The sequence below is a fragment of the Mobula birostris genome, chromosome 6 (assembly GCF_030028105.1).
Source record: "Mobula birostris isolate sMobBir1 chromosome 6, sMobBir1.hap1, whole genome shotgun sequence".
Classification (NCBI taxonomy): Eukaryota; Metazoa; Chordata; class Chondrichthyes; order Myliobatiformes; family Myliobatidae; genus Mobula; species Mobula birostris.
The window spans coordinates 113192837-113217848 of record NC_092375.1 but is presented as its reverse complement, the minus strand read 5'-3'; the positions used below and the strand labels follow the sequence as shown (position 1 = coordinate 113217848).

Genomic DNA, 25012 nt, shown 5'->3' with positions numbered 1-25012 from the left:
TCAGCTGTTTAGGGACAACCCTCTATTCTGAGGCTGTGCCCTTTGATCCTAGACTCTCCCACTGTAGGAAACATCCTCTCCACATTTACTCTGGCTAGACCTTTCAATATCCAATAAGTTTCAATGCGATTCTCCCTCCCTCATACTTCTAAACTCGAATGAATACAGGCCCAGAGCCATTAAATGCTCCTCATACATTAACCCTTTCATTCCCAGGATCATTCTTGTGAACCTCCTCTGGATCCTCTCCAATGCCAGCACACATTTTCTTAGATAAGGAGTCCAAAACTGCTCACAATACTCCAAGTACTGATCAATGCCTTACAAAGCCTCAGGATTACATTCTTGCTCTTATATTCTAGGCCTCTTGAAATGAATGCTAACATTGTATTTGCCTTCCATACCAGAGAGTCAAGTTAACCTTCAAAGGAATCCTACACAAAGACTCCCAAGTCCCTTTGCACCTCTGATTTTTTTTTAATGTTCTCCCCATTTGGAAAATAGTTTCCACATTTATTCCTTCTATTAATGTGGAAAACAACACACTTCACTACACTATATTCCATCCACTTCCTCTTTGCCCATTCACCCAATGAATTCAAATCCTTTCGTAGGCCCCCGGCTTCCTCAACACTATCTGCCTCTCCACCTACTTTCATATCATCTGCAAACTTGGCTAAAAAGCCATCAACTCCGTGAACCAAATCATTGACATATAACATCAAAAAGTGCAGTCCCAACATCAACCCCTGCAGAACACTACCAGTCATTGGCAGCTGACCAGTAAAGGGCCTCTTTATTCTGTCAGTCAGCCACTGTTCTATCTTGTTAGTGGCCTCATGTGCGGCACTTTGTCAAAGGTCTTTTAAAAATCCAAATAAGCAACATCCACTGATAGTCCTTTGTCTATCCTGTCTGTTATTTCCTCAAAGAACTCCAACAGATTTATCAGGCAAGATCTTCCCTTAAGGAAACCATGATGACTTTGGCCTGTCATGTGCCTCCAAGTACCCCAAAACTTCATCCTTAACAATCTTCCACATCTTCTCAATCACAGAAGTCAGATTAACTGGCTTAATTTCCTGTCTTCTGCCTCCCTCTCTTTTCAAAGAGTGGAGTGACATTTGCAATTTTCCTCCAGAACCATTCCAGAATCTAGTGAATGGCACCACAATCTCTTCAGTTACTTCTTTCGGAGCCCTGGGTATAGCCCATTTGGTTCAGGTTCCTTTATCTACCTTCCGAGCTTTCAGTTTCCCAAGCACCTTTGCCTTAGTAACAGCAACTACACTCAATCCTTCCCCCTAACACTCTCAAATTTCTGGCATACTGCTAGTGTCTTTCCCAGTGAAGACTGACACAAAATTCTTATATTCTTATATATCATTTTTCAGCAGTCTAATATCCACTCTTACCTCTTATATTCTTGATATATCTGAAAAAAAATTGTATCCTTTATATTATTGGCTAGCTTACCTTCCTATTTCATCTTTTCTCTATCCTTGTGTTTTTTTCTGTTGCCTTTTAGTTTTTAAAAGCTTACTAATCCTCTAACTTTCCGTGAATTTTTGCAATATCATAGACCCTCTCTTTTGCTTTTATGCTGTCTTTGACTTCCCTTGTCAGCCACGGTTGTGCCATCCTCCCTTTAGAATACTTCTTCTTTGGGATGTATATACCCTGTGCCTTCCAAATTGCCCCCAGAAACTCCAGCCATTGCTGTTCTGCCATCATCCCCAATAGTGTCCCCTTCCAATTAACGTTAGCCAGCTCCTCTCTCAAGTTTCTGTAATTCCCTTTACTCCGCTGTAATACTGATTGTGCAGTCTGGCTGATGATTTATAGCATTACACTGCTGATTTTGTATTCTAGCCTCATCTCGAAGTGAGGAGCCCTTCCCCGGGAAATGATCCAGTTCACCTGTTAATGAGAGCAGCTTGCAGAAGAACAACCAAGTAACAATCTTGGATCAGGCAGACAGTGAACATAATATAACAGAATTCACCCTGCAGTTTGAGAGGGAGAAGGTAGAGTCATATGAATCAGTATCGCAGTGGAGTAAGGGGAATTACAAAGGCATGTTAGAAGAGCTGGGGACACTAGTAGGGATGATGGCAGAATAACAATGGCTGGAGTTTCTGGGGACAATTCGGGGGGCACATAAAATAGCAAAAATCAGTGGGAAGTTGGAGCATTGGGAACCTTCTAAAAATCAACAGAAGGCAATTAAAAAGCCACAAGGAGAGAAAGGACGATCAGGGTAAAACTATCTGGCTGTCTGGCAGAAGGTAAAGAATGGGAATAAAAAGAGCCTTTTCTGGTTGGCTGCCAATGACTAGTGGTATTCCACAGGGGTCGGTGTTGGGACCACTTCTTTTCAAGTTGTATGTCGATGATTTGCATGATGGACTTGATGGCTTTGCGGCCAAGTTTGCAGATGATAGAGATAGTTGAAGGGGCAAGTATTGCTGAGGAAGCAGGGAGTCTGCAGATTGGGAGAATGGAGCAAGCGGCAGACGGAATATAGCGTAGGGAAATACATGGCCATGCACTTTGGTAGAAAGAATAAAGGCTTAGACTATGTTCAAAACGGGGAGAAAATTCAACAGTCAGTGGAGGAAAGGGGACTTGACAATCCTCGAGCAGGGTTCCCCAAAGGTTAACTTGCATGTGGAGTCAGATAGGCAAATGCGATGTTAGCATTTATTTGGAGAGGACTAGAATATAAGAACAAGGATGTAATGCTGAGGCTTTATAAGGCATTGGTCAGTAGTTTTGGGTCCCTTATCTAAAAGACATGCTGGCATTGGAGATGGTCCAAAGGAGGTTCACAACAATGTTTCTGGGAATGAAAGGGTTAATAGATGAGGAGTTTTTATTGGCTCCGGGCCTGCACTCGTTGAAGTTTAGAAGAATGAGGAGGTTCTCACTGAAACCTAATGAACACTGAAAGTCTGGATATAGGACGTGGGAAGAATGTTTCCTATAGTGGGCAAGTCTACGACCAAAGGGCACAGCCTCAGAATAGAGCCATATCCACTTAGAACAGACAAAAGGAGGAATTCCTTTCACCAGAAAGGAGTGAATCTCTGGAATTCATTTCCACAGGCGGCTATGGAGGCCAAGTCATTGAATATATTTAAAGCTGAGGTTGATAGGTACTTGATTAGTCAGAGTGACAAAGGTTACAGGGAGAAGGTAAGAGGAATATGGTTGAGAGGGAGAATAAATCAGCCATGATGGAACAGGAGCAATGGGCCAACTGGCCTAATTCTGCTCCCGTGTTTTATGGATAAAGCACTAACCTGGGCAGTCCAGTGATTTCCAAAATGTAGACATTGAGGTTTGACATAATGAGTAATGAGGCATACTCTTCGGGGCTCCCAAACTTCACTGTAGATGCCTGTAATTAGCAAAACATAGCTTCATTGAACACTTAGGAGACATGAGTGGCTCAGATGCAGATGACCTGAAACATTGAGAATTCCTACCCTCCCACAGACACTGCTTGACCGCTGAGTTCCTCTGGCAGAGTGTTGCTTTATTAACTACTCACTTGCAGGAGGGTGATTACACTGGGGATAAGGTCAAGGGTGCCAACGATGCAGGACCCCACTGCAAAGGGATCATACTTCAGTCACCAGTGGCAGATGCAGTTCAATCCGGACGAGTGTAAAGTGATTCACTTTGGAAGGTCAAACTTGAAGGCAGGGCACAGGATTAATGGCAGGATTCTTAGCAGCAGAGAGGAACAAAGGGAACTTGGGGCCCCATGTCAAAGTCGCCATGCAAGTTGACAGATAGTTAAAAATGTGTACGGTGTGATGACTTTCATTAGTCGGGGGACTGAGTTCAAGAGCCGCGAGGTAATGTTGCAGCTCTATGAAACTTTGGTTAGACCACACTTGAAATATTGTGTCCAGTTCTGCTCACTTCATTAGAGGACAGATGTAAAACTTAAAAGGGTGCTGAGGAGATATGCTAGGATGCAGCCTTGGTTAGAGAGTTTTATGGGGACAGGTTGAGTGATTGGTTAAACCTCTCTTTGGAGCAAAGGAGAATGGAAGGTGACTTGATAGAGGTATATAGGATGATAAGAGGCATAGATAGAGTGAACAGCCAGAGAGTTCATCCCAGGGCAGAAATGGCTGATATGAGGAGGCATATTTTCAAGGTGACTGGAGGAAGGTGTAGAGAAGGAATGTCAAAGAGCCTGTACTATGCTGTGCTGTTGTATGTTCACCATACTTCAGATTACAAGGCAGAAAACCAAGATGAGGAAAATTTCCTTCACTTGTAAGCCAGTAGAATGCTAATTTCTGTGTTGACACAGTGATTGTGCTGTAGCCCATGGGATTTCCATTAATGTAGTCACAACCTTTTTAACTTGGGATACGTTCACTAAGCTTGGTCTCAGCTCAGTCTCCCCACCCCATGAGACTAAGCTCCCCAATCACCCCCTGATCATGGATTGAATCAGATTCTAATCCATGTCAAACTATTATGCTGCCTAGTCCATTGACCAGTACCTGGACTGTAGCCCTCCAAATAGCTCCAATTCATGAATTTATCCAAACTTCTCTTAAGTGTTGAAATGGAACCGGCATGCACCACTTCCACTGGCAGCTCATTCCACTCTCACCACCCTCTGAATGAAGAAGTTCCCCCTCAGGTTCCCCTTAAACATTTCACCTTTCACCCTTAACCTATGACCTTTAGTTCTAGTCTCACCTCACATCAGTGGAAAATGCCTATTTGCATTTACCCTATTTACACCCCTCATAATTCTGTATACCTCTATCAAATCTCCCCTCATTCTCCAACACTCCAGGGAATAAACTCCTAACCTACTTAACTTTTCTCTATAACTCCGGTCATCAAGTCCCAGTAACATCCTTGTAAATTTTCTTTGTACTCTTTCAATCTTGCTGATATCTTTTCTGCAGGGAGGTGACCAGAACTGCCCACAGTATTCCAAATTTGGCCTCACCAACATCTTGTGCAACTTCAACATAATAAACCAACTCCCGTACTCAAAACTTTAACTTGATTTTAACCCCGAAACCCAATGACACGACTAGTAAGAAGGCTTTCCAATGTGCATCTGTAGAAATTTGCTGGAGTACATATATGGTGACATACCAAATCTCCTCAAACTTTGGATCACCAGTCTTGAATGGCACAGATGTAGCTCTCAGCAGACTACTAGACTCCTGGTTCATCCATGGCTTCTGGTTTGGGTAGGTCCTCTATGTTCTCGAAGGCACACACTTATTCATACAGAATTTGATGAAGTCAGTGACGAGTTAAGAGTTTGGGCTCAGTACAGTCTCTGCATCCCACAAGATTGAGTTCTCCCAGTCAATACTCTTCGATGATGGATCCAAACCCCTCCATTCCCACTGATGGCTGTAGAGCCTAAGTTACTGAATAAATGGAACGGCAGTCGGGACATGTTGCAGGGTTTTGACTTGAAAAGTCAACACTTCCTCTTTCCTCCCACAGATGCCACTTGATTTGCTGAGTTCCTCCAGCAGTGGTGACTCAGCTTTAATTCTTGCTGTTCTACGCTCTCCCTGTGACTACCTGGGCTTCCTTGAGGTGCTCCAGTTTCCTCCAACGCTCCAAGGGCATACAGGTTAGGAGGCTAATCGGTCACGTGAGTGTAATTGGGCTGCACTGGTCTGGAAGGGCCTGTTGTCGTGCTGTATCTCTAAATAAATAAAATAGATTCCATCATCTGCAGTCTCTGTGTCCCCAAATACAGAGCCTTGGTGTACAATATATTGTCACTAACACTGTTTATGTACAGTAAAATGCCTTTTATAAAGCATTCACTAATCTGCAAACTGAGTTTGACAGTGTTCACACAGCAGTGACTCAGAAGGCCTATACCCAATAAAGTGACCACTGCAGGTAGGTTACGCCATACTATCCTGAGATCCATTTTATATCAGGCATTTGCAGGATGGAAATACAATAGAATTTATGAAAAACTATACATAAACAAAGACTGACAAATAACCGATGTGCAAATTTTAAAAAAAGTACTGAGAGCCTTAGTTATAAAGAGTTCTTGAAAGTGAGTCTGTAGGTTGTAGAATCAGTTTGGAGTCACGGTGAGTGAAGTTATGCACACTGGTTCAGGAGCCTGATGGCTGCAGGATAATAACTGTTCCTGAACCTGGTGGTGTGGGACCTAAGGCTGCTGTAGTTTCTGACCGATGGCAGCAGTGAGATGCTGAGCATGTGGATGGTGGGGTCTTTGACGATGGATGCTGCTTTCTTGTGGCCGTGCTTCTAGTAGATGTGTTTAATGGTGGGGAGGGCTTTGCCTGTGATGGACAGGGCTGTATCCAACACCTTCTGTACATTTCAGTTCCTGGGCATTGGTGTTTACCTACCATGCTGTGATGCAAGCAGCCAGATACTCGCCTCAGAAATTTGTCAAACTTTTTGATGACATGTTGAATCTATGGAAACTTCTAAGAAGGTAGAGGTGCTGTTGGCCTTCTTTGTGATTGCACTTATGTGCTAACACAATATAATAATAAAGATACTTTATTGATCCCAAGACACACATAGCAAATGTGTAGACTTAATAAAGACAGAATAATAATATACACAATATTAATTTACCAATGTACAATAACAATGTACGAAATATTAAAACAGACCATTGTCTCCTGATGTGTGTTCTCCTGTTGCACAGAGATGAGCTGTTGTATATGCTTACTGCATTTGGTAGGAAAGATTTTCTGTAACGGCCCTTGTGACAGTGGAGCTGAATGAGTCTGTTGAAAAGGGTGCCTTTCTGCTTATTCAGTAGGTCATGAAGAGGATGTGCCAGATTGTCCATAATGGACATCGGTTTGTTTAGTGACCTCCTCTTCACCACTAACTCGAAAGAGTCCTGGTTGTGGCCAAGGATGGATCCAGCCTTTTTGATGAGTTGATTTAGTCTTTTTGCATCACCAGCACTGATGCTGCTCCCCCACAAAGACTGCACTCGTTAGAACAGACTTGTGAAAGATCTCCAACATCCTGCTGCACACATTGAAGGATCTCAGCTCCCTTAGAAAATAGTCTGCTCATCCCCTTCGGATAAACAGCCTTGTTTTTGGTTTTCCGTTCAAGTCAAGGTGAACACCCAAGTATTTGTACTTGTCCACCACCGCAACTACTTCTCCCAGAATATTTACAAGATTTGTCACAGTCTTTTTCCTCCTAAAATCAATCACCAAATCCCTGGTTTTGGCCACATTCAGGAGCAGGTGATTCTTCACAAACTTCTCCACCAGTCCTCTGTACTCTAACTCTTGCCCATCTCTGATACATTCAACCACCGCAGAGTCAGAGAACTTCTGCAAGTGACAAGACTCAGATTTGTACTGAAAGTCTGAGGTATACAGTGAGAACAGAAACGGACACAGGACAGTCCCTTGTGGTGCTCCTGTGTCACTCACCACCATCTCAGACAGAGAACTACCTAGTCGTACAAACCAGGGTCTATCGTTCAAGTAGTCAGTAATTCAGGAGATAGTGGATTTGTCTATGCCCATCCCTCGCAGCTTCTCGCTCAGAAATAGTGGCTGGAAAGTACTGAAAGCACTAGAGAAATCAAAAAGTGTATCAATAGGAGGAGTAAGCCATCTAGACTGCTCCACTATTCATTGATATCAACAATGAAATATTGACTGTCCATTTTCCTCCGCAAATGCTACCTGACCAACTGAGATCCTCCAGCAATACGTATCAACAGGTTTCAACAGGTGTATTTAATGTCAGAGAAATGTATACAATATACATCCTGAAACTCTTTTTCTTCAAAGATATCCACAAAATCAGGAGTGCCCCAAAGAATGAATGACAGAACATTAAAACCCCAAAGCCCCCCCAACTCCCCCTTCCATTCACAGGCATCAGAAAGGCAACGATCCCACCATCCCCACCAGCAAAAAAGCATCACCACCCTCCAAGTGCTCAAGCATGCATCAAAGCACCAATAAAGACATAGACTTGCATTGCCCCAAAAACTACTCGTTTACCCAATAAATCAACATACCACAGGTTCTCTCTCTCTCCCCCTAATAAGGAAAAGAAGTTGTCCCCGTTTCACAGCTAACCCGCTGCTCCCGATGTTCTGTGTTCTCCCATGATGCTTCAGTCAGCATGGCCCCAGAGCCACAAAATCCTGGAACCCTAAAGGCATGCTAATCTTCCAGGAACGTCCTTAGGATATCAAAAAGCGGCCGGTTGTGAGGCCCTGAGAGCGGGTCCTATTCCCGCAAAGAACTGAAGATGGAGTGTAACTCTAGGTCAGGGTCTTCATATTATTGTCATACATATGACAATAAAAAACCAATACCAATTCCACATGACATCTTGCGAGGATGTAACTGATCTGATGGAACGATTCCAAAGGGGATCTTGCTGTACAAAAGCACTTTGTGACAGGCCAAGATTCTGAAAGTTGTCTGTTTGTTCTTCATAAAGATTTGTAGGTGTGAACCCAACTCCTTCAGACTCGTTTTCAGCTCAGATCAAGCCGAGTGAACAGCCAAACCAGACCACCACTATGTTTCCAATGCCTCCGTACGCAGCTACACCATCCTACAGGGGAAAAGTCTGCAAACCTCTGACCTCCACAGCTTCACTAGAGTCAGCGATTTACCCCATCTTGGCGGGTCCTGGAATTAGAGCTCTGTGGGAACAGGAGGCACAAGGACCAGTGACAGACTCAATTAGCAAACCCAGAGTTTGAGTCCCTCCATCAGCCGAAGAGCGAAGCCTGAAGGTCGACCAGACATCGGGAAATCAGGGCCTAATGGCCCAAGCCTTGGGTCTACAAGTCCAGTGGAATCTGGATTCCAGAGGCCATGTCCAGGGGTTCGAGAGCTGTCTGCGTGTGTAAGTGTGTGGGTGAGTAGCAAGGGGGCTTGCTTTGTTGCTGTTGTCCTGCTGTCATTGTTGCTGCATGTGTTGCTCTGCTGAGCATTGTGGGTACACTATGATGGCACCGAATGCGTGGTGACACTTGTGGGCTGTCCCTAGCACATCCTCGTTAATATAAACAACACATTTCACTGTATGCTTCAATGTACATGTGATAAATAAATGAATCTGAATCTACACAGATCAAGCGGGAGGCTGGCGAGGATCAGATGCAACAATAGAAGGAGCTGGAGGCACCTTTTGGTCCATTCAGTTGCTGGTGGAAGCTTGGGAGCTCATGATGTTCCCTTGTTACAACATGAATGTAGAAGTTGGAGTGCATTTGGAGCACTGTGCACAGTTCTGGTCACCCCATTACAGGAATGACATGGAGATTTTGGAGACGCTCATGAGGATATTGCCAGGACTAGACAGTACAGTGGATTCCGGTTAATTAGGACACATCAGGCCCAGTACATTTTGGCCTAATTAAGTGGCCACCTCAATTAGCCAAAGTTAAGACAAACTACTGGTTGACTGAATAACAATTTATGAATTTAAATGAAATTCAGAACAAATTAGAACACTACCAATACCTCTACAGTAACATAAAACTGCATATTAGTTCCTAATAGTTATTGACAGAGGAATTCACCCATTGTATGCAGCAGTGTTGTTTTTTATTAGTTGTAAATGACATCAGCTCCAGTGGACTGGGTGGATGAGATCTACAATGAGACCCAATGCTCAGGAATATGGTTCAGTAATGCTCCGTGGAGAGCGCAGGACATGATGAGGCACAGAAGTAGTCACGGTCATCCTTCATACAATGCTTTCAACAATTGCCTCCTCAAAACCTTCATTTTCATTGAGACGATTGTCGATATCTTCAAGTTCTTTGCCGTTCCTGGCCATTTCTGGCATCTCAAAGCCTGTATGCTTCTTCCGTGGTGAGCAAAACAGTTCTGAATCATCTTACTGCTTATTTCTCACCAATTATTGGTGACAAAAATCACTGCTTTCTGAACACAAACACATGCAACTGAGGCTATTGAAAAACTGTTCACTCTAAGTATGATGTAGTGAAAAAACAGCCAGGGAAGTGCAGGTGACTGATACCAGTCAGAAACCATTCAGTTGCTAACTGGTCTCCAATTAGTTTCTAATTGGTCTCTTGTTCCAATGAAGTTGTATAGTGTCCCAAATAAATGGCAGGAATCTGGCTATTTTCTCGACTTGTTTTTTTCCTTTAAGAGTTATCTGAAATAAGTAGCTACACTGATTAACCAGAATCCACTGTATTAGCTATAACGTTAGGCAAACTTGGATTATTTTTTTCTGGAGAGCTTGAAGCTGAGGGGAGACCTTATTGGAATTTTTAGAATTATAATTTTATTTCTTACATCCATCTCACAACATGAGGGAATAAAAATCTCCATCGCTATTTACAAGCAATAAGGAAGGGAAATATGGGGAGGATATTGGCCGAACACTAAGATTGTATATATAATTGTTTTGTATACATGTACGAGTACAGTTCCTGCACTGGATGGTGCCAGAGCCAGTCAGGATGCTCTCGATGATACCCCTGTAGAAAGCCCTGAGGATTTGGGGACTCGTGCCAAACTTCTTTAGCTGTCTGAGGTGAAAGGGGCGCTGTTGTGCTTTTTCACCACACAGCTGGAATGTACAAACCACGTGAGATCCTCGGTGATGTGTACACTGAGGAAATTGAGACTACTCACCCTCTCAACTACAGTCCTGTTGATGTCAATAGGGGCAAGCCTGTCTTATAAAAACGTAACAGATTACGAGAGGCATAGACAGGGTTCTCATTCGCACAGTTAGGATGGATTAATTCTACTCCTATGTTTTATGATCTAAGCTGAATGAGCAGCGAAATCACTGTATTTCTAATGCCTCATCCTATTGGGGCAAAGAAGGAAAACCTCCAATCTCCATAGCGTCACTGGATACACAGATCAAGTGACAGGCTGACAGAGGATCAGTGGTATACATGTACAAGTACAGTTCCTGTACTGGATGGTGCCAGAGCCAGTCAGGATGCTCTCGATGATGCCCCTGTAGAAAGCCCTGAGGATCAGTGGCTCTCATGACCAGACTATGTAACAGTTTCTTCTCACAAGTCATCAGACTCCTCAATACCCAGAGCCTGGTCTGACACCAACCTACTGTCCTCTACTGTGCATATTGTCTTGTTTAATATTTATTGTAGCAACACACATAAAAGTTGCTGGTGAACGCAGCAGGCCAGGCAGCATCTCTAGGAAGAGGTGCAGTCGATGTTTCAGGCCGAGACCCTTCATCAGGACTAACTGAAGGAAGAGTGAGTAAGGGATTTGAAAGTTGGAGGGGGAGGGGGAGATCCAAAATGATAGGAGAAGACAGGAGGGGGAGGGATGGAGCCAAGAGCTGGACAGGTGATTGGCAAAGGGGATACGAGAGGATCATGGGACAGGAGGTCCGGGAAGGCGGGGGGGGGGGGGGACCCAGAGGATGGGCAAGGGGTATATTCAGAGGGACAGAGGGAGAAAAAGGAGAGTGAGAGAAAGAATGTGTGTATAAAAATAAGTAACAGATGGGGTACCAGGGGAGGTGGGGCATTAGCGGAAGTTAGATAAGTCGATGTTCATGCCATCAGGTTGGAGGCTACCAGACGGAATATAAGGTGTTGTTCCTCCAACCTGAGTGTGGCTTCATCTTTACAGTAGAGGAGGCCGTGGATAGACATGTCAGAATGGGAATGGGATGTGGAATTAGAATGTGTAGCCACTGGGAGATCCTGCTTTCTCTGGCGGACAGAGCATAGGTGTTCAGCAAAGCCGTCTCCCAGTCTGCATCGGGTCTCGCCAATATATAAAAGGCCACATCGGGAGCACCGGACGCAGTATATCACCCCCGCCAACTCACAGGTGAAGTGTTGCCTCACCCGGAAGGACTGTTTGGGGCCCTGAATGGTGGTAAGGGAGGAAGTGTAAGGGCATGTGTAGCACCTGTTCCGCTTACACGGATAAGTGCCAGGAGGGAGATCAGTGGGGAGGGATGGGAGGGACAAATGGACAAGGGAGTTGCGTAGGGAGCGATCCCTGTGGAATGCAGGGAGGTGGGGAGGGAAAGATGTGCTTAGTGGTGGGATCCCGTTGGAGGTGGCAGAAGTTACGGAGAATAATATGTTGGACCCGGAGGCTGGTGGGGTGGTAGGTGAGGACCAGGGGAACCCTATTCCTAGTGGGGTGGCGGGAGGATGGAGTGAGAGCAGATGTACGTGAAATGGGGGAGATGCGTTTAAGAGCAGAGTTGATGGTGGAGGAAGGGAAGCCCCTTTCTTTAAAAAAGGAAGACATCTCCCTCGTCCTAGAATGAAAAGTCTCATCCTGAGAGCAGATGCGGCGGAGACGGAGGAATTGCGAGAAGGGGTTGGAGTTTTTGCAAGAGACAGGGTGAGAAGAGGAATAGTCCAGATAGCTGTGAGAGTCAGTAGGCTTATAGTAGACATCAGTGGATAAGCTGTCTCCACAGACAGAGACAGAAAGATCTAGAAAGGGGAGGAAGGTGTCGGAAATGGACCAGGTAAACTTGAGGGCAGGGTGAAAGTTGGAGGCAAAGTTAATAAAGTCAACGAGCTCTGCATGCGTGCAGGAAGCAGCGCCAATGCAGTCGTCGATGTAGCGAAGGAAAAGTGGGGGACAGATACCAGAATAGGCACGGAACATAGATTTTCTAGATCTTTCTGTCTCTGTCTCTGGAAACAGCTTATCCACTGATGTCTACTATAAGCCTACTGACTCTCACAGCTATCTGGACTATTCCTCTTCTCACTCTGTCTCTTGCAAAAACGCCATCCCCTTCTCGCAATTCCTCCGTCTCCGCCGCATCTGCTCTCAGGATGAGGCTTTTCATTCTAGGACGAGGGAGATGTCTTCCTTTTTTAAAGAAAGGGGCTTCCCTTCCTCCACTATCAACTCTGCTCTTAAACGCATCTCCCCCATTTCACGTACATCTGCTCTCACTCCATCCTCCCGCCACCCCACTAGGAATAGGGTTCCCCTGGTCCTCACCTACCACCCCACCAGCCTCCGGGTCCAACATATTATTCTCCGTAACTTCCGCCACCTCCAACGGGATCCCACCACTAAGCACATCTTTCCCTCCCCCCCCCCTGCATTCCGCAGGGATCGCTCTCTACGCAACTCCCTTGTCCATTTGTCCCCCCCCATCCCTCCCCACTGATCTCCCTCCTGGCACTTATCCGTGTAAGCAGAACAAGTGCAACACATGCCCTTACACTTCCTCCCTTACCACCATTCAGGGCCCCAAACAGTCCTTCCAGGTGAGGCAACACTTCACCTGTGAGTCGGCTGGGGTGATATACTGTGTCCGGTGCTCCCGATGTGGCCTTTTATATATTGGCGAGACCCGACGCAGACTGGGAGACCGCTTTGCTGAACACCTACGCTCTGTCCGCCAGAGAAAGCAGGATCTCCCAGTGGCCACACATTTTAATACCACATCCCTTTCCCATTCTGATATGTCTATCCACGGCCTCCTCTACTGTAAAGATGAAGCCACACTCAGGTTGGAGGAACAACACCTTATATTCCGTCTGGGTAGCCTCCAACCTGATGGCATGAACATCGACTTCTCTAACTTCCGCTAATGCCCCACCTCCCCCTCGTACTCCATTGGTTACTTATTTTTATACACACATTCTTTCTCTCACTCTCCTTTTTCTCCCTCTGAATATACCCCTTGCCCATCCTCTGGGTCTCCCCACGCCCCCCCGCCGCCTTGTCTTTCTTCCCGGACCTCCTGTCTCATGATCCTCTCGTATCCCTTTTGCCTATCACCTGTCCAGCTCTTGGCTCCATCACTCCCCCTCCTGTCTTCTCCTATCATTTTGGATCTCCCCCTCCCCCTCTCAAATCCCTTCCTCACTCTTCCTTCAGTTAGTCCTGACGAAGGGTCTCGGCCTGAAACGTCGACTGCACCTCTTCCTAGAGATGCTGCCTGGCCTGCTGCGTTCACCAGCAACTTTTATGTGTGTTGCTTAAATTTCCAGCATCTGCAGAATTCCTGTTGTTTGCGTTTATTATTTATTGTAATGCCTGCACTGTTTTGTGCACTTTATGCAGTCCTGGGTAGGTCTGTAGTCTAGTGTAGTTTTGTGTTTTTTTTTTACGTGGTTCAGTGTAGTTTTTGTATTGTTTCATGTAGCATCTTAAGGCATCCGTTAAGTCTTGTGAGACCATGGATCTGCACCTGGAAAGTCTTCACTCTCCAGGGCACAGGCCTGGGCAAGGTTGTATGGAAGACCAGCAGTTGCCCATGCTGCAAGTCTCCCCTCTCCACGACACCAATGTTGTCCAAGGGAAGGGCATTAGAACCCATACAGCTTTCACCAGTGTCGTCGCAGAGCAATGTGTGATTAAGTGCCTTGCTCAAGGACACAACACGTTCTCTCGGCTGGGGCTCGAACTCACGACCTTCAGGTCGCTAGTTCAATGCCTTAACCACTTGGCCACGTGCCCACACACCAGGGTCCTGAAAAACGTTGTCTCGTTTTTACTGTGTACTGTACCAGCAGTTATGGTCAAAATGACAATTAAAAAGTGACTTGACTTGACTTGATTTGGTGACCTCAGTCAATAGCAGAAGCTGGAGAAACGAGATGGCCTTCAGTTGTTGTGATTTCTTCCCTCCTGCTGCACCGTATCATGCCGTACACTACCATCTACATTGGCTCTGTGGCAGTAAATCAGGTTTTATAATAGTTTATAATTCTTCTTTAGCCATGCATATCCATCTATTATTTCAGAATCAGGTTTACTATCACTGAAATAAACCATGAAATTTGTTGTTTTGTGGCAGTAGTACAGTGCAAAGACTTAAAATTACAATAAATTACAATAAAAATAAACACAGAAGAAAAAGTTATTTCTTCTGACAGTCCAATTCATGAATCACAAAACTAAATACATACTGTAGAAAAAAGAACTGTTTTCCTCCAGTCCTGAGTTTTCAGTCATCCCAAAACATAATGGTTAAACCCTTGGTGTCATTCCTTCAACTGCGAAGGCTTCAAGCACCAAAATTGCCTCCAAACATCCTCCCTGTTCCTTCGTCAAAGCAGCTCTTTAAGCCGTTTTTTCCCCACAAAAAAAGCTTTGGACAGCTGCTGAACATCTGTGCAACATGGCAAAAAAAAAATACTACTTGCCAGAGTTCCTTTTCAGGAGCACCCCCCCCCCCCAGCGACACATTAAAAGCTGCAAACTAAACTCCATTCATGGCTGTTGTATTTTTATTTCATCCCCCTGGTCACAGCCCAGCCTGTTTATCCAGGTGTGCAACAGATATAACAGTGTGCCAAACGTCCCAAAGTCAGGAATCACAACTATTTCGCCCCTGCAGCAAACTCAATCCAAACTACAAGATGCAACTTGCAGTGTAAAGGATCAGGAGCAGCAAAGACCAAAGATGAAATATGTGGTGGAGGAAAGAACTTTGCACAGTTGGCAGGACAATCTCAGCCCGATAGCTTTCCCTGGAGCACAAGAGAATAGATTAGGGTGGGGTGGGGGGGAAGAGGAGGGATCTGATTGTGGGAAGCATGCTTTCTTCCACTGAGATTGGGTGAGACAAGAACTAGAGGTCATGGATTAAGGGTGAAAGATGAAATGTTTAAGGGGAGCCTCTTCGCTCAGAGTGTGGAATGAGCTGTCAGCGGAAGTGGCGGGTGTGGGTTCGATTTCAGCATTTGAGAGTCTGGATAAGTACATGGATGGGAGGTGCGTGGAGGGTAATGGTCTAGGTGTGGATTCGTGGGATGAGGCAGAATATTTGTTTAGCATAGAGTAGATGGGTGGAAGGGCCTACTTCTGTGCTGTAGTGGTTTGACAGTATTAGCCACGTACCAAGAGACAGCTTAATGCATTACTTATCTTGCTTTTCATAATCACTCATTCGTAAATATTTGGTCACTGATGGTTTAAAAATAAATTTACCATCATTAATCATCCTGAACACTGAGTCGGAGAGGAAGTGAATAATAACAAGACGCTTCTCAGTGGCTTATTCGTTGTTTCTGAATCCAAGACAAAGACGTAATCTGGCACTGTAATGGAGATTAGTAGTTGCAATGAGTCCCATGGCCATCCTACAAATCATTAGGCCATTCAGCCCATTGAGTCTGCTCTGCCATTCCATCATATTTGATTTATCATCCCTATCAACCCCATTCTCCTACTTCTTCCCGTAAGCTTTGATGCCCTGATATATCAAAAACCTATCAACATCCCCTTTAAATATACCCAATGTCTATGGCAATGAATAATACAGATTCATCACCCGCTGGATAAAGAAATTTCTCATCTGTTCTAAACAGAACATCCTTCTATCCTGAGGCTACACCCTCTCATACTAGACTCCTCCACTAAAGGAAACATCTCTTCCACATCCACTCAGTTTAAATCTTTCAATATTCAATAGGTTTCAGCGAGACCCCCCCCCCCATTCTTCTAAACTCCTGTGAGTACAAGCCCAGAGCCATGAAACACTCCTCATACGTTAACCCCTTCGTTCCTGGGATCATTCTCGTGAACTTCCTCTGGACCCTCTCTAATGTCAGCATATCTTTTCTTAGCTATGGGACCCAAAACTGCTCACGATACACCAAACGTGGGGTGACCAATGCTTTATAAAGTCCCAGCTTTACATCCTTGCTTTTATATTCTAATCCTCACAGTGCACAACAGATTGGCTGACCCCTCAGTACCACTGCACACTATCAATGCAGTATAACATTCCAGTAACCTGTTGAAGGAGTTAAAACCTTAACATGGCAGTTTAACAAGCAATCCAGTTCAATGAATATTGGTTTGAGTAGAAATGACAAGAGAAGCTATTCAATTATAGCTTTGGTGAATAACATTTACTTCAGAGGCAGAGGCTATGCCCAGTTGCGTATCTAAGATATGGCATGTGCCCTGGGTGCCACCTGAAGGGGGCGCCACTGAGCAGTTTCTATTAAAGTCAGACAAGCCATCCTCGGATAGTGAAAAAAGAATTTTCTTCAGATGTATGATCTGTCTTTGATTATCATGAGTCAGAAGCACTAGGATGGCCTTATTTCAAAGCATTGTGTAAGAAGACCATGAAGCGTTTCTTCACGAAGAAGGAAAGTGGAGCTGAAGGACGGAAGAGACGGAAGTTGGGGGCAAAGAAAGCCAAGAAGTCGAGCAATTTCTTCATGCCCTTCTTTGAAAAGCCCAGAACAAGTAGTTCGACACGTTCCATGGAGTCGCCTGCACTCGCTACAAGTTTGTTAGAATCCGAAGGTGGATCAAGTACAAATGAGTCACAAGCCAAGGAGAAAGTCAAGTCAGATAAATCCAAATATAACGAGATTAAGAGTGAGGCTGCCACAGAGAACGTGGACATGACAGGAGGGGAAGACGATGGTGGTGGTGGCGATGTTGAGTTTATTGACGAGATTTTACCTGACGACACCGAATCTAGTGAACTGGATGGTGTCAAAGAGCCTCGAACTGTCATACCAGATGTGATTGAACAGCATGACATTGGTCTTCTGAAGATCAACAAGGATACTGGAAAAGCAATTCTGCCTGACGCTTTGAGAACAGAAATAATAGAGCTCGGTTCAAAGTATTTCCAGAACAGTGAGGGGCCTTTCCTACCAACAAATAACCGCTCAATGAACAAAACTTGGTTCAAGAGGAAATTGGGAAATGGTCGTGGTGAGGAGGTGACTCGCTCATGGCTGGTCTATTCCCCTTCTAAAAAGTCTGCATTTTGTATCTGTTGTTTTCTCTATTCCCAGTCAGACCATCAATCCTTATTGGAGCAGGAAAGTGGATTCCACCAGTGGAAAGCACCTGAAAGGATCAGTGTTCATGAAAATGCCAAGAATCATCGGGAATGCTTCACACAGTGAAAAGAAATGGAAAGAAATTTAGCTGGAAACAGAGGAGTTATTGACACGGTATTTCAGTCACAGATAGAGAAGGAAAAGCAGAAGTGGCATGATATCTTGACGGGAATCCTTCATTGCATAAAATTCCTTGCGACTCAGAACCTAGCTTTGCGAGGACACAGGGAGTCACTTCAGCTAGACTATGACTCCAATGTGGGAAATTTCCTTGGCTTACTGAAACTACTGGCCATCTTTGACCCTGTCATAAAAGAACACCTCACTCATTTAGAAAGTCATCTTGGATCCACTTCTTATCTTTCACTGGGTGTCCAGAATGAATTCATCCATATGATGGCATCCACTGTTCACCAGAGTTTACTGAGAAACATTCGTAAAGACAAGTACTAAGGTCTCATGTTCGACTCGACTCCTGATCAGGCACACCGTGAGCAGATGTCAGAAGTAGTGAGGTATGTAGAAGTTGATTTTGAGAGGAAAACAGTCTGTGTTAGAGAGTCCTTCCTTGGTTTTATCCAGATAAGCCAGAAGGATGCTGAGAGCTTGGTTGAAGACATCTTGAAACAGCTAGAAGGATGAATGGAGCTACAAGATTGTCGGTCACAGTGCTATGACAACGCTGCTGTAATGGCTGGACACAGAAGTGGTGTTCATCAAAGAATAAGCAAGAAAAACAACCTGGCAGTGTTTGTGAATTGCGACAATCACTCACTCAGCTTGGTGGGTACATGTAGCCAAGCAGGATACAATGATGGTCACGTTTTTTTGAAACCATTGAAGCTCTCTATGTGTTTTTCTCTCGTTCAACACAGAGCTGGGAAAATGCTGTGCCTGTGGTTGTTAAGTCAGAGTCCGAAACCAGGTGGAGTGTAAGGACAGAATCAGTGAAGCCCGTCAACAAGTACCTTGAGAGATACTTCAAGTTCTCCAGGACACGATAGACAATGAAAACGAGATGAGTGAAACAAGAAGTGACGCAAGGCACCTGTACAACTGCATGTTGAGTTACGATTTTCTGATTTTGTTAGGATTTTGGAACAAAGTACTCATTCGCATTCACAGTATTCAAAAGAGGCTGCAGGATCCTAGCATGAACTTCCACGATGCTGCCCTGGATTTGAAAGCCCTCCGAGATCATTTTTATGATGAAAGAGAAGCGTTGGTCAGTGAGTCACTCGAAGGAGGAGTCAGTCTCTGTCAAGAATGGAATATTGAAGTTGAAAGACATCAGAGACGAAAGAAACGAATGGCTGATGAGAACTCAAGGGACGCTGGGTTAACAGCTAAGGAGGAAATGGGAAGAGTCATGAAGGGAACACTCGATATCTTCACAGAGAAATGGATGGAAGGTTCGCTCGTAAACACGACACTGATGCCAAGTTTGGGTTCCTTCTCGATGTTGAGGGACTGTGTTACGGCGCCGACAGTAACCACCTAAAGAAGAAGTGCAAAAATTTGGGCGAATTGTACAGCTCTGATGTTGATGGACAGTAGCTATATGAAGAAATTTTGGATTGCAGAATGCTGCTATCAAGGCGGGTCAACATGAAAATATCAAGACCTGAAGAGCTTCTTGAATTTATTGTTCAGTATGGAGATGAGAGCGTCTTCCCCAATCTTTGCATTGCTATTCACATAATGCTAACCATCATTGCCAGCTGTGAGAGATCGTTCAGCAACTTAAAACTAATACTTTCGTATTTGAGAGCCTCCGTGGGTCAAGGCAGACTCTGTGATTTTGCTCTGCTGAGTGTAGAAAGAGAAGAAACTGAAAAAACTGACTTTGATCACATCATAGACCAATTTGCATCAATGAAAGCAAGGAAGGTGCTGTTATAATTTTCATGTAGTGCCATAATTTGTTAATTAAAAGATTAATGAGCTTGACTTGTATTTTTGAGCTGATATTATGGTAAAGTTATCTATAAGATGGGTGTCAGATGTTTGGACAGGGGCGCAATTTCAGTGCTTGCCATAAGCGCTATTTTCCGTGGATACGCCCCTGGCTATGCCCCTCTCAAGAGATTTCAGCTGACACTCCCAGTCAGACAAACATTAATGTACTTATGCATTTATCAAAGTCAGAGAGTTAAAGAACATAGAACACTACAGTTCAGTACATGATGTTGTGCCAACCTTTTAACCTAACCCTTCCCTCCTATATAACCCTCCATTTTTGCATCGTCTATGTGCCTATTTAAGAGTCTTTTAAATGTCCTCTGTGTATATGCCCCCATCACCACTTTTGGCAGAACATTCCACACACCTACCACTTTCTGTGTACTCCTCGCCCCCACCCCCCCCCGCCCCCGCTTACACTTTACTCCAATCACCTTAAAATGATCCTTGCCAGTATTAGTATTTTCACTGGATAAGTTTCTGGCTATCCACTTGTTCTATGCCTCTTATCATCTTGTACCCATCGATCAAGTCTTCTCTTGTCCTCCTTCACTCCAGAGAGAAGAGCCCAAGCTTGCTCAACCTACCTTCATAAGACATGCTCTCTAATACAGGCAGCATCCTCATAAATCTCTTCTGCACCCTCTCTAAAGCTTCCACATCCTTCCTAAAATGAGGTGATCAGAACTGAACACAGGTGTGGTCTAGCCAGGGCTTTATATGGAGCTGAACGTTACCTCTTGGCTCTTGGCTCTTTTACAGCACAGAAACTGGCCTCTCAGCCCAAGTCATACATGCTGACCTAGTCACTTACCCTAATCCAGTCCCATTTGCCATCAGTTGGCTCATATCCATCTCGACCTTTCCTATGCACGTACTTGCCCAAGTACATTTTAAATGTTGTTTATAAACACTTCCTCCAGCATATTGCGCCATACACAGAACACCCTCTGAGTAAAACTATTGCCCCTCAGGTTCCTATTAAATCTCCCCTCTCATCTTAATCCAGTGCCTCTAGATCTCGATTCCAAAACAGTGAGAAAATGACTTTGTGCAGCAGGGTGGCATAGCGGTTAGCGTAATGCTTTTACAGTGCTAGCAACCCGGGTTCAATTCCCACCACCACCTGTAAGGAGTTTGTACACTTTCCCCATGACCACACGGGCCTCCCCTGGGTGGTGCTCCAGCTTCCTCCCACGTTCTAAAGACGTATGGGCTTGTAGGTCAATTGGTCACTTGGGCACATTTGGGCATTGTGGGCTCATTGGGCTGGAAGGGTCTGCTACCATACAGTATCTCTAAATAATAAATAAAAGTCTGTGAGCATTTACCCTATCTGCGTCCATCAAGATTTTATACACACCATCCTCCTATGCTCCAAACTGAACTTTCCAAACCTGTTCAACCTCTCCACAATCGAGCCTCTCAAATTCCAGTAACATCCTTGGAAATTTCCTCTGCACTCCTTCCAACCAAATGGCATCTTTCCTCCAAAGGGTGACCTAAACTGAAGCCAATATTCCAAACTTCCCCTCACCAACATCTTGTACAACTGCAACATAACGGTCTAACTTCCATATTCAATGCCCTGACTGATGAAGATCAGTGTGCCAAAGGTACTTGTACATTACTGCAGGAACCAAGGGCTCCATGAAAGCATAGCGGCTAGCCTAACGGCTTGCAGCACCAGAAATCGCGGCTCAATTCCGGCTGCTGTTTGTAAGGAGTTTGTACGTTCTCCCCGCAATCGCGTCGGTTTCTTCCAGGTGCTTTGGTTGCCTCCCACATTCCAAAGATATACAAGTTAGGTTTAGTGAGTTGTGGGCACGCTACAGTGACACTGGAGGTATGGCAGCATTTGCAGGCTACCCCCAGCACATCCATGGACTGCGTTCGCCAGTGACACAAACAACGCATTTCACTGTATGTTTCAATATACATGTGACAAGTAAAGCTAATCTTTATCTTATGTACTCCTAGACGCTTTGTTCGACAACATTTCTCAGGGCCCCTAACTCTGTCTGTGAATGTCCCACACTATGGCATCAAACACTCTGACAAACTTCTACAGATGTAGAGTGGAAATCTTGAGTAAATTGCACAAAGCACTGCAGGAACTCAAGCCTGATCCTCCATTCAAGATAATTATGGCTGATCTGCCTCAGGCCTCAACACTCCCCACAGACCCCACTCCAAACAAATACCTGCCTCCTCATTAAATCCGAGCGCAGAAAAAGTGGAAAGGATGCAGAGATTTACAAGGTGTTGCCAGGACTAGAGGGCCAGAGTGATAGGGAAAGTTTAGGCAGGCTAGGGCTTTATTCCTTGGAAGGTAGGAGAATGAGGGGCAAACTTAAAGAAGGGTTTAAAATTATGATAAGGTGGATGGTAGCGCAGTTTTCTCTAGGGTAGGGGAGTCTATTACTAGGAGGTCATAGGTTTAGAGTGAGAGGGGAAAGGGACCTCAGGGGCAACTTTTTCCATGTAGAAGGTGGCGAGTATACAGAATGAGCTGTTGGGGAAAGGCGTGAGGCAGTTACAATAGTATCATTGAAGGAGCATAAACATAAGAGATTCTGCAGATGCTGAAAATCCAGAGTAACACACACAAAATGCTGAGGGAACTCAGCAGGCCAGGCAGTATTCATTGAGAGGAATAATCCGTTAACGTTCAGGCTGAGACCCTTTACCATGACTGGAAAGGAAGGGGAAAGAATCCAGGATCGGAAGGTGGGGGAAGGGGTTAGGAGTACAAGCTGGCAGGTGATAAGCGAAACCAGGTGAGGGGGAAGATAGGTGGGAGCGGGAGAGGGATGAAGTGAAAACTTGGGAGGTGATGGATGGGAGCTGTAAAAGGCTGAAGAAGGAGGAATCTGATAGAGGAGAGTGGACCATGGGAGAAATGGAACGAGTTGGAGCACCAGAGAAAGGAGAAGAGAAGGGGTAAAGGACATGGAGGGGCTGAGCTTAGAAGAACATGGGCCAAATGCAGGAAATTGGAACGAGCTAGGTGGGCACAGTAGTTGGTTAGTCTGAAGGGTCCATATTCATGCTGCATTTCTCTATGACTCCAAGCCTCTCAGGGCCAAAGATGGTCCATTTGCTGCTGGGTACATGCGTGTTCTGCTCCACTTATGACATCTCGGTCACCTCTGCCGCTCAAGAGTTTGATTACAAGTCAGGAATACTGAAAATAAAATCCCTCCCACTGGGATAAATCAAAATCATTTTCCAAATGCAACTTCTAAACAGGTCAGAGAGTCTTCGAGTTCAGACTCGCTTGATCCTCTAGCAGAAATTTGGATCTGAGGAACTTCAAACATGCATACACAGGGCTCCTTGAAGGCGTTTCAGTTATTTATTGTTTCTTCCCAACCCCTCTGCTCCAGGAGCCCAGCTGAACCCAGCGCCAGAGATGCAGATCTGTGTGCATATTCCATGCACTGCAGCACCAAAAGAGGCACTTCAGCCCATCTAATGCGTGCCCACCCAGAACCGTTATTCTACCTAGTCCCACTGACCCGCACCTGGACCGCAGCCTTCCATACACCCCCATCCATGCACCTACTCATCCAAACTTCTCATAAATGCTTCAATCGAACCCACATCCACCACATCTGCTGGCAGCTTGCTCACCACACAGTGAGAGTCAAAGGGCCTGTACTGTACTGTCACACGTTCTACGTAACTACAAGACATGCAAACTTGGGAGTCCCCACCAAAGACACTTGCAAATTTCTACCGATGCGCTGTTGAGAGTATTCTGACTGGTTGGATCAGGATCGGAAAGGCTGCAGAGCTGTAGACTCAGCCAGCCCAGTCATGGGGAGGAACGGACATCATTATCATCAAGGACATCTTCAAAAGCTGGTGTCTGAAGAAGGCAACATCCTTCTCTATGACCCTGGCCCTCCAGGACATGCCCTCTTCTCGTTGCGATCATCAGGGAGGTGGTGCAGGAACCCGAGACCACCAGTCAACATTTTAGGAACAGCTTCCTCCCTTCCGCCATTGCATTTCTTAACAGTCCATGAACACATTCTTGTTATTCCTTGTTTTTCTACTGTTTCTGAAACTTAAAGAAATGTTGTCTTTGCAATGTACTGCTGCTGCAAAACCACAAAAGTCATGTTACTTAAGTGATAATAAAACAGATTTTGTGCTGGCAGCAGCTGATTCTGCCTTCCTGCCAAACTCCCACACAGTGCTTGCTCCATTCCCTTCCAGTCATTCTTCTCCTGTTTTGCTTCACACTACTCAATGAATCAAATACAGCGCCTTCACCGTTACCAAGATGAAAACACCCCTTCCCTGGGCATGCCTCAACCGGAACACAGACCACGGAAATCTGCAGCACATTACAGGCCCTTCGGCCCACAATGTTGTGCCAACCATGTAACCTCCTCTAGAAACTGCCTAGAATTTCCCTACCGCACAGTCCTCTATCTTTCCTAAGCTCCATGTACCTATCTAAGAGACTCTTAAAAGACCCTATTGAATCCGCCTCCATCACTACCGCTGGCAGTGCATTCCACGCATCCAACACACTCTGTGTAAAAAACTTATCTCTGATTCTCCTCCCCCCCCACCGTACCTACTTCCAAGCACCTTAAAACCATGCCCTCTTGTGCGAGTCATTTCAGCCTGGGAAAAAGCCTCTGACTATCCACACGATCAATGCCTCTCATCATCTTATACACCTCTATCAGGTCACCTCTCATCCTCCATAGCCCCAAGGAGAAAAGGCCAACTACACTCAACCTATTCTTATAAGGCATGCTTTCCAATCCAGGCAATATCCTTGTAAATCTCCTCTGCACTTTGTCTATAGCATCCATATCCTTTCTGTAATGAGGTGACCAGAACTGAACACAGTACTCCAAGTGGGGCTTACCCAAGGTCTTGTAAAGCTTTAAAATGACCTCATGGCTCTTGAACTCAATCCCATGGTTGATGAAGGCTATCATGCCATATGCCTTCTCAGCCAACATTGCCAGCCTGCACAGCCACTTTGAGTGTCCTAAGGACATGGATCCCAAGATCTCACTGATCCTCCACACTGCCAAGAGTCTTACCATTAATATTATATTCTGTCTTCAAATCTGATCTACCGAAATGCACCACTTCACGCTTATCTGGGTTGAACTCCATCTGCCACTTCTCAGCCCAGTTCTGCATCCATGACAACCTTCCAGAGTATCCACAACA

General features: G+C 45.1%; 1 protein-coding gene across 5 annotated transcripts in view; it reads right to left on the bottom strand.

The window, feature by feature from the left end:
- The window catches only part of stk11ip (serine/threonine kinase 11 interacting protein), a 147657-nt gene that overhangs the window by 13690 nt on the left and 108955 nt on the right, over positions 1-25012 (bottom strand). For all 5 annotated transcript variants that reach the window (XM_072261034.1, XM_072261036.1, XM_072261037.1 and 2 more), the window contains one exon: positions 3306-3403. In XM_072261034.1, coding sequence (XP_072117135.1) covers positions 3306-3403 — 98 coding nt within the window. The remainder of the gene's footprint in view (positions 1-3305; positions 3404-25012) is intronic.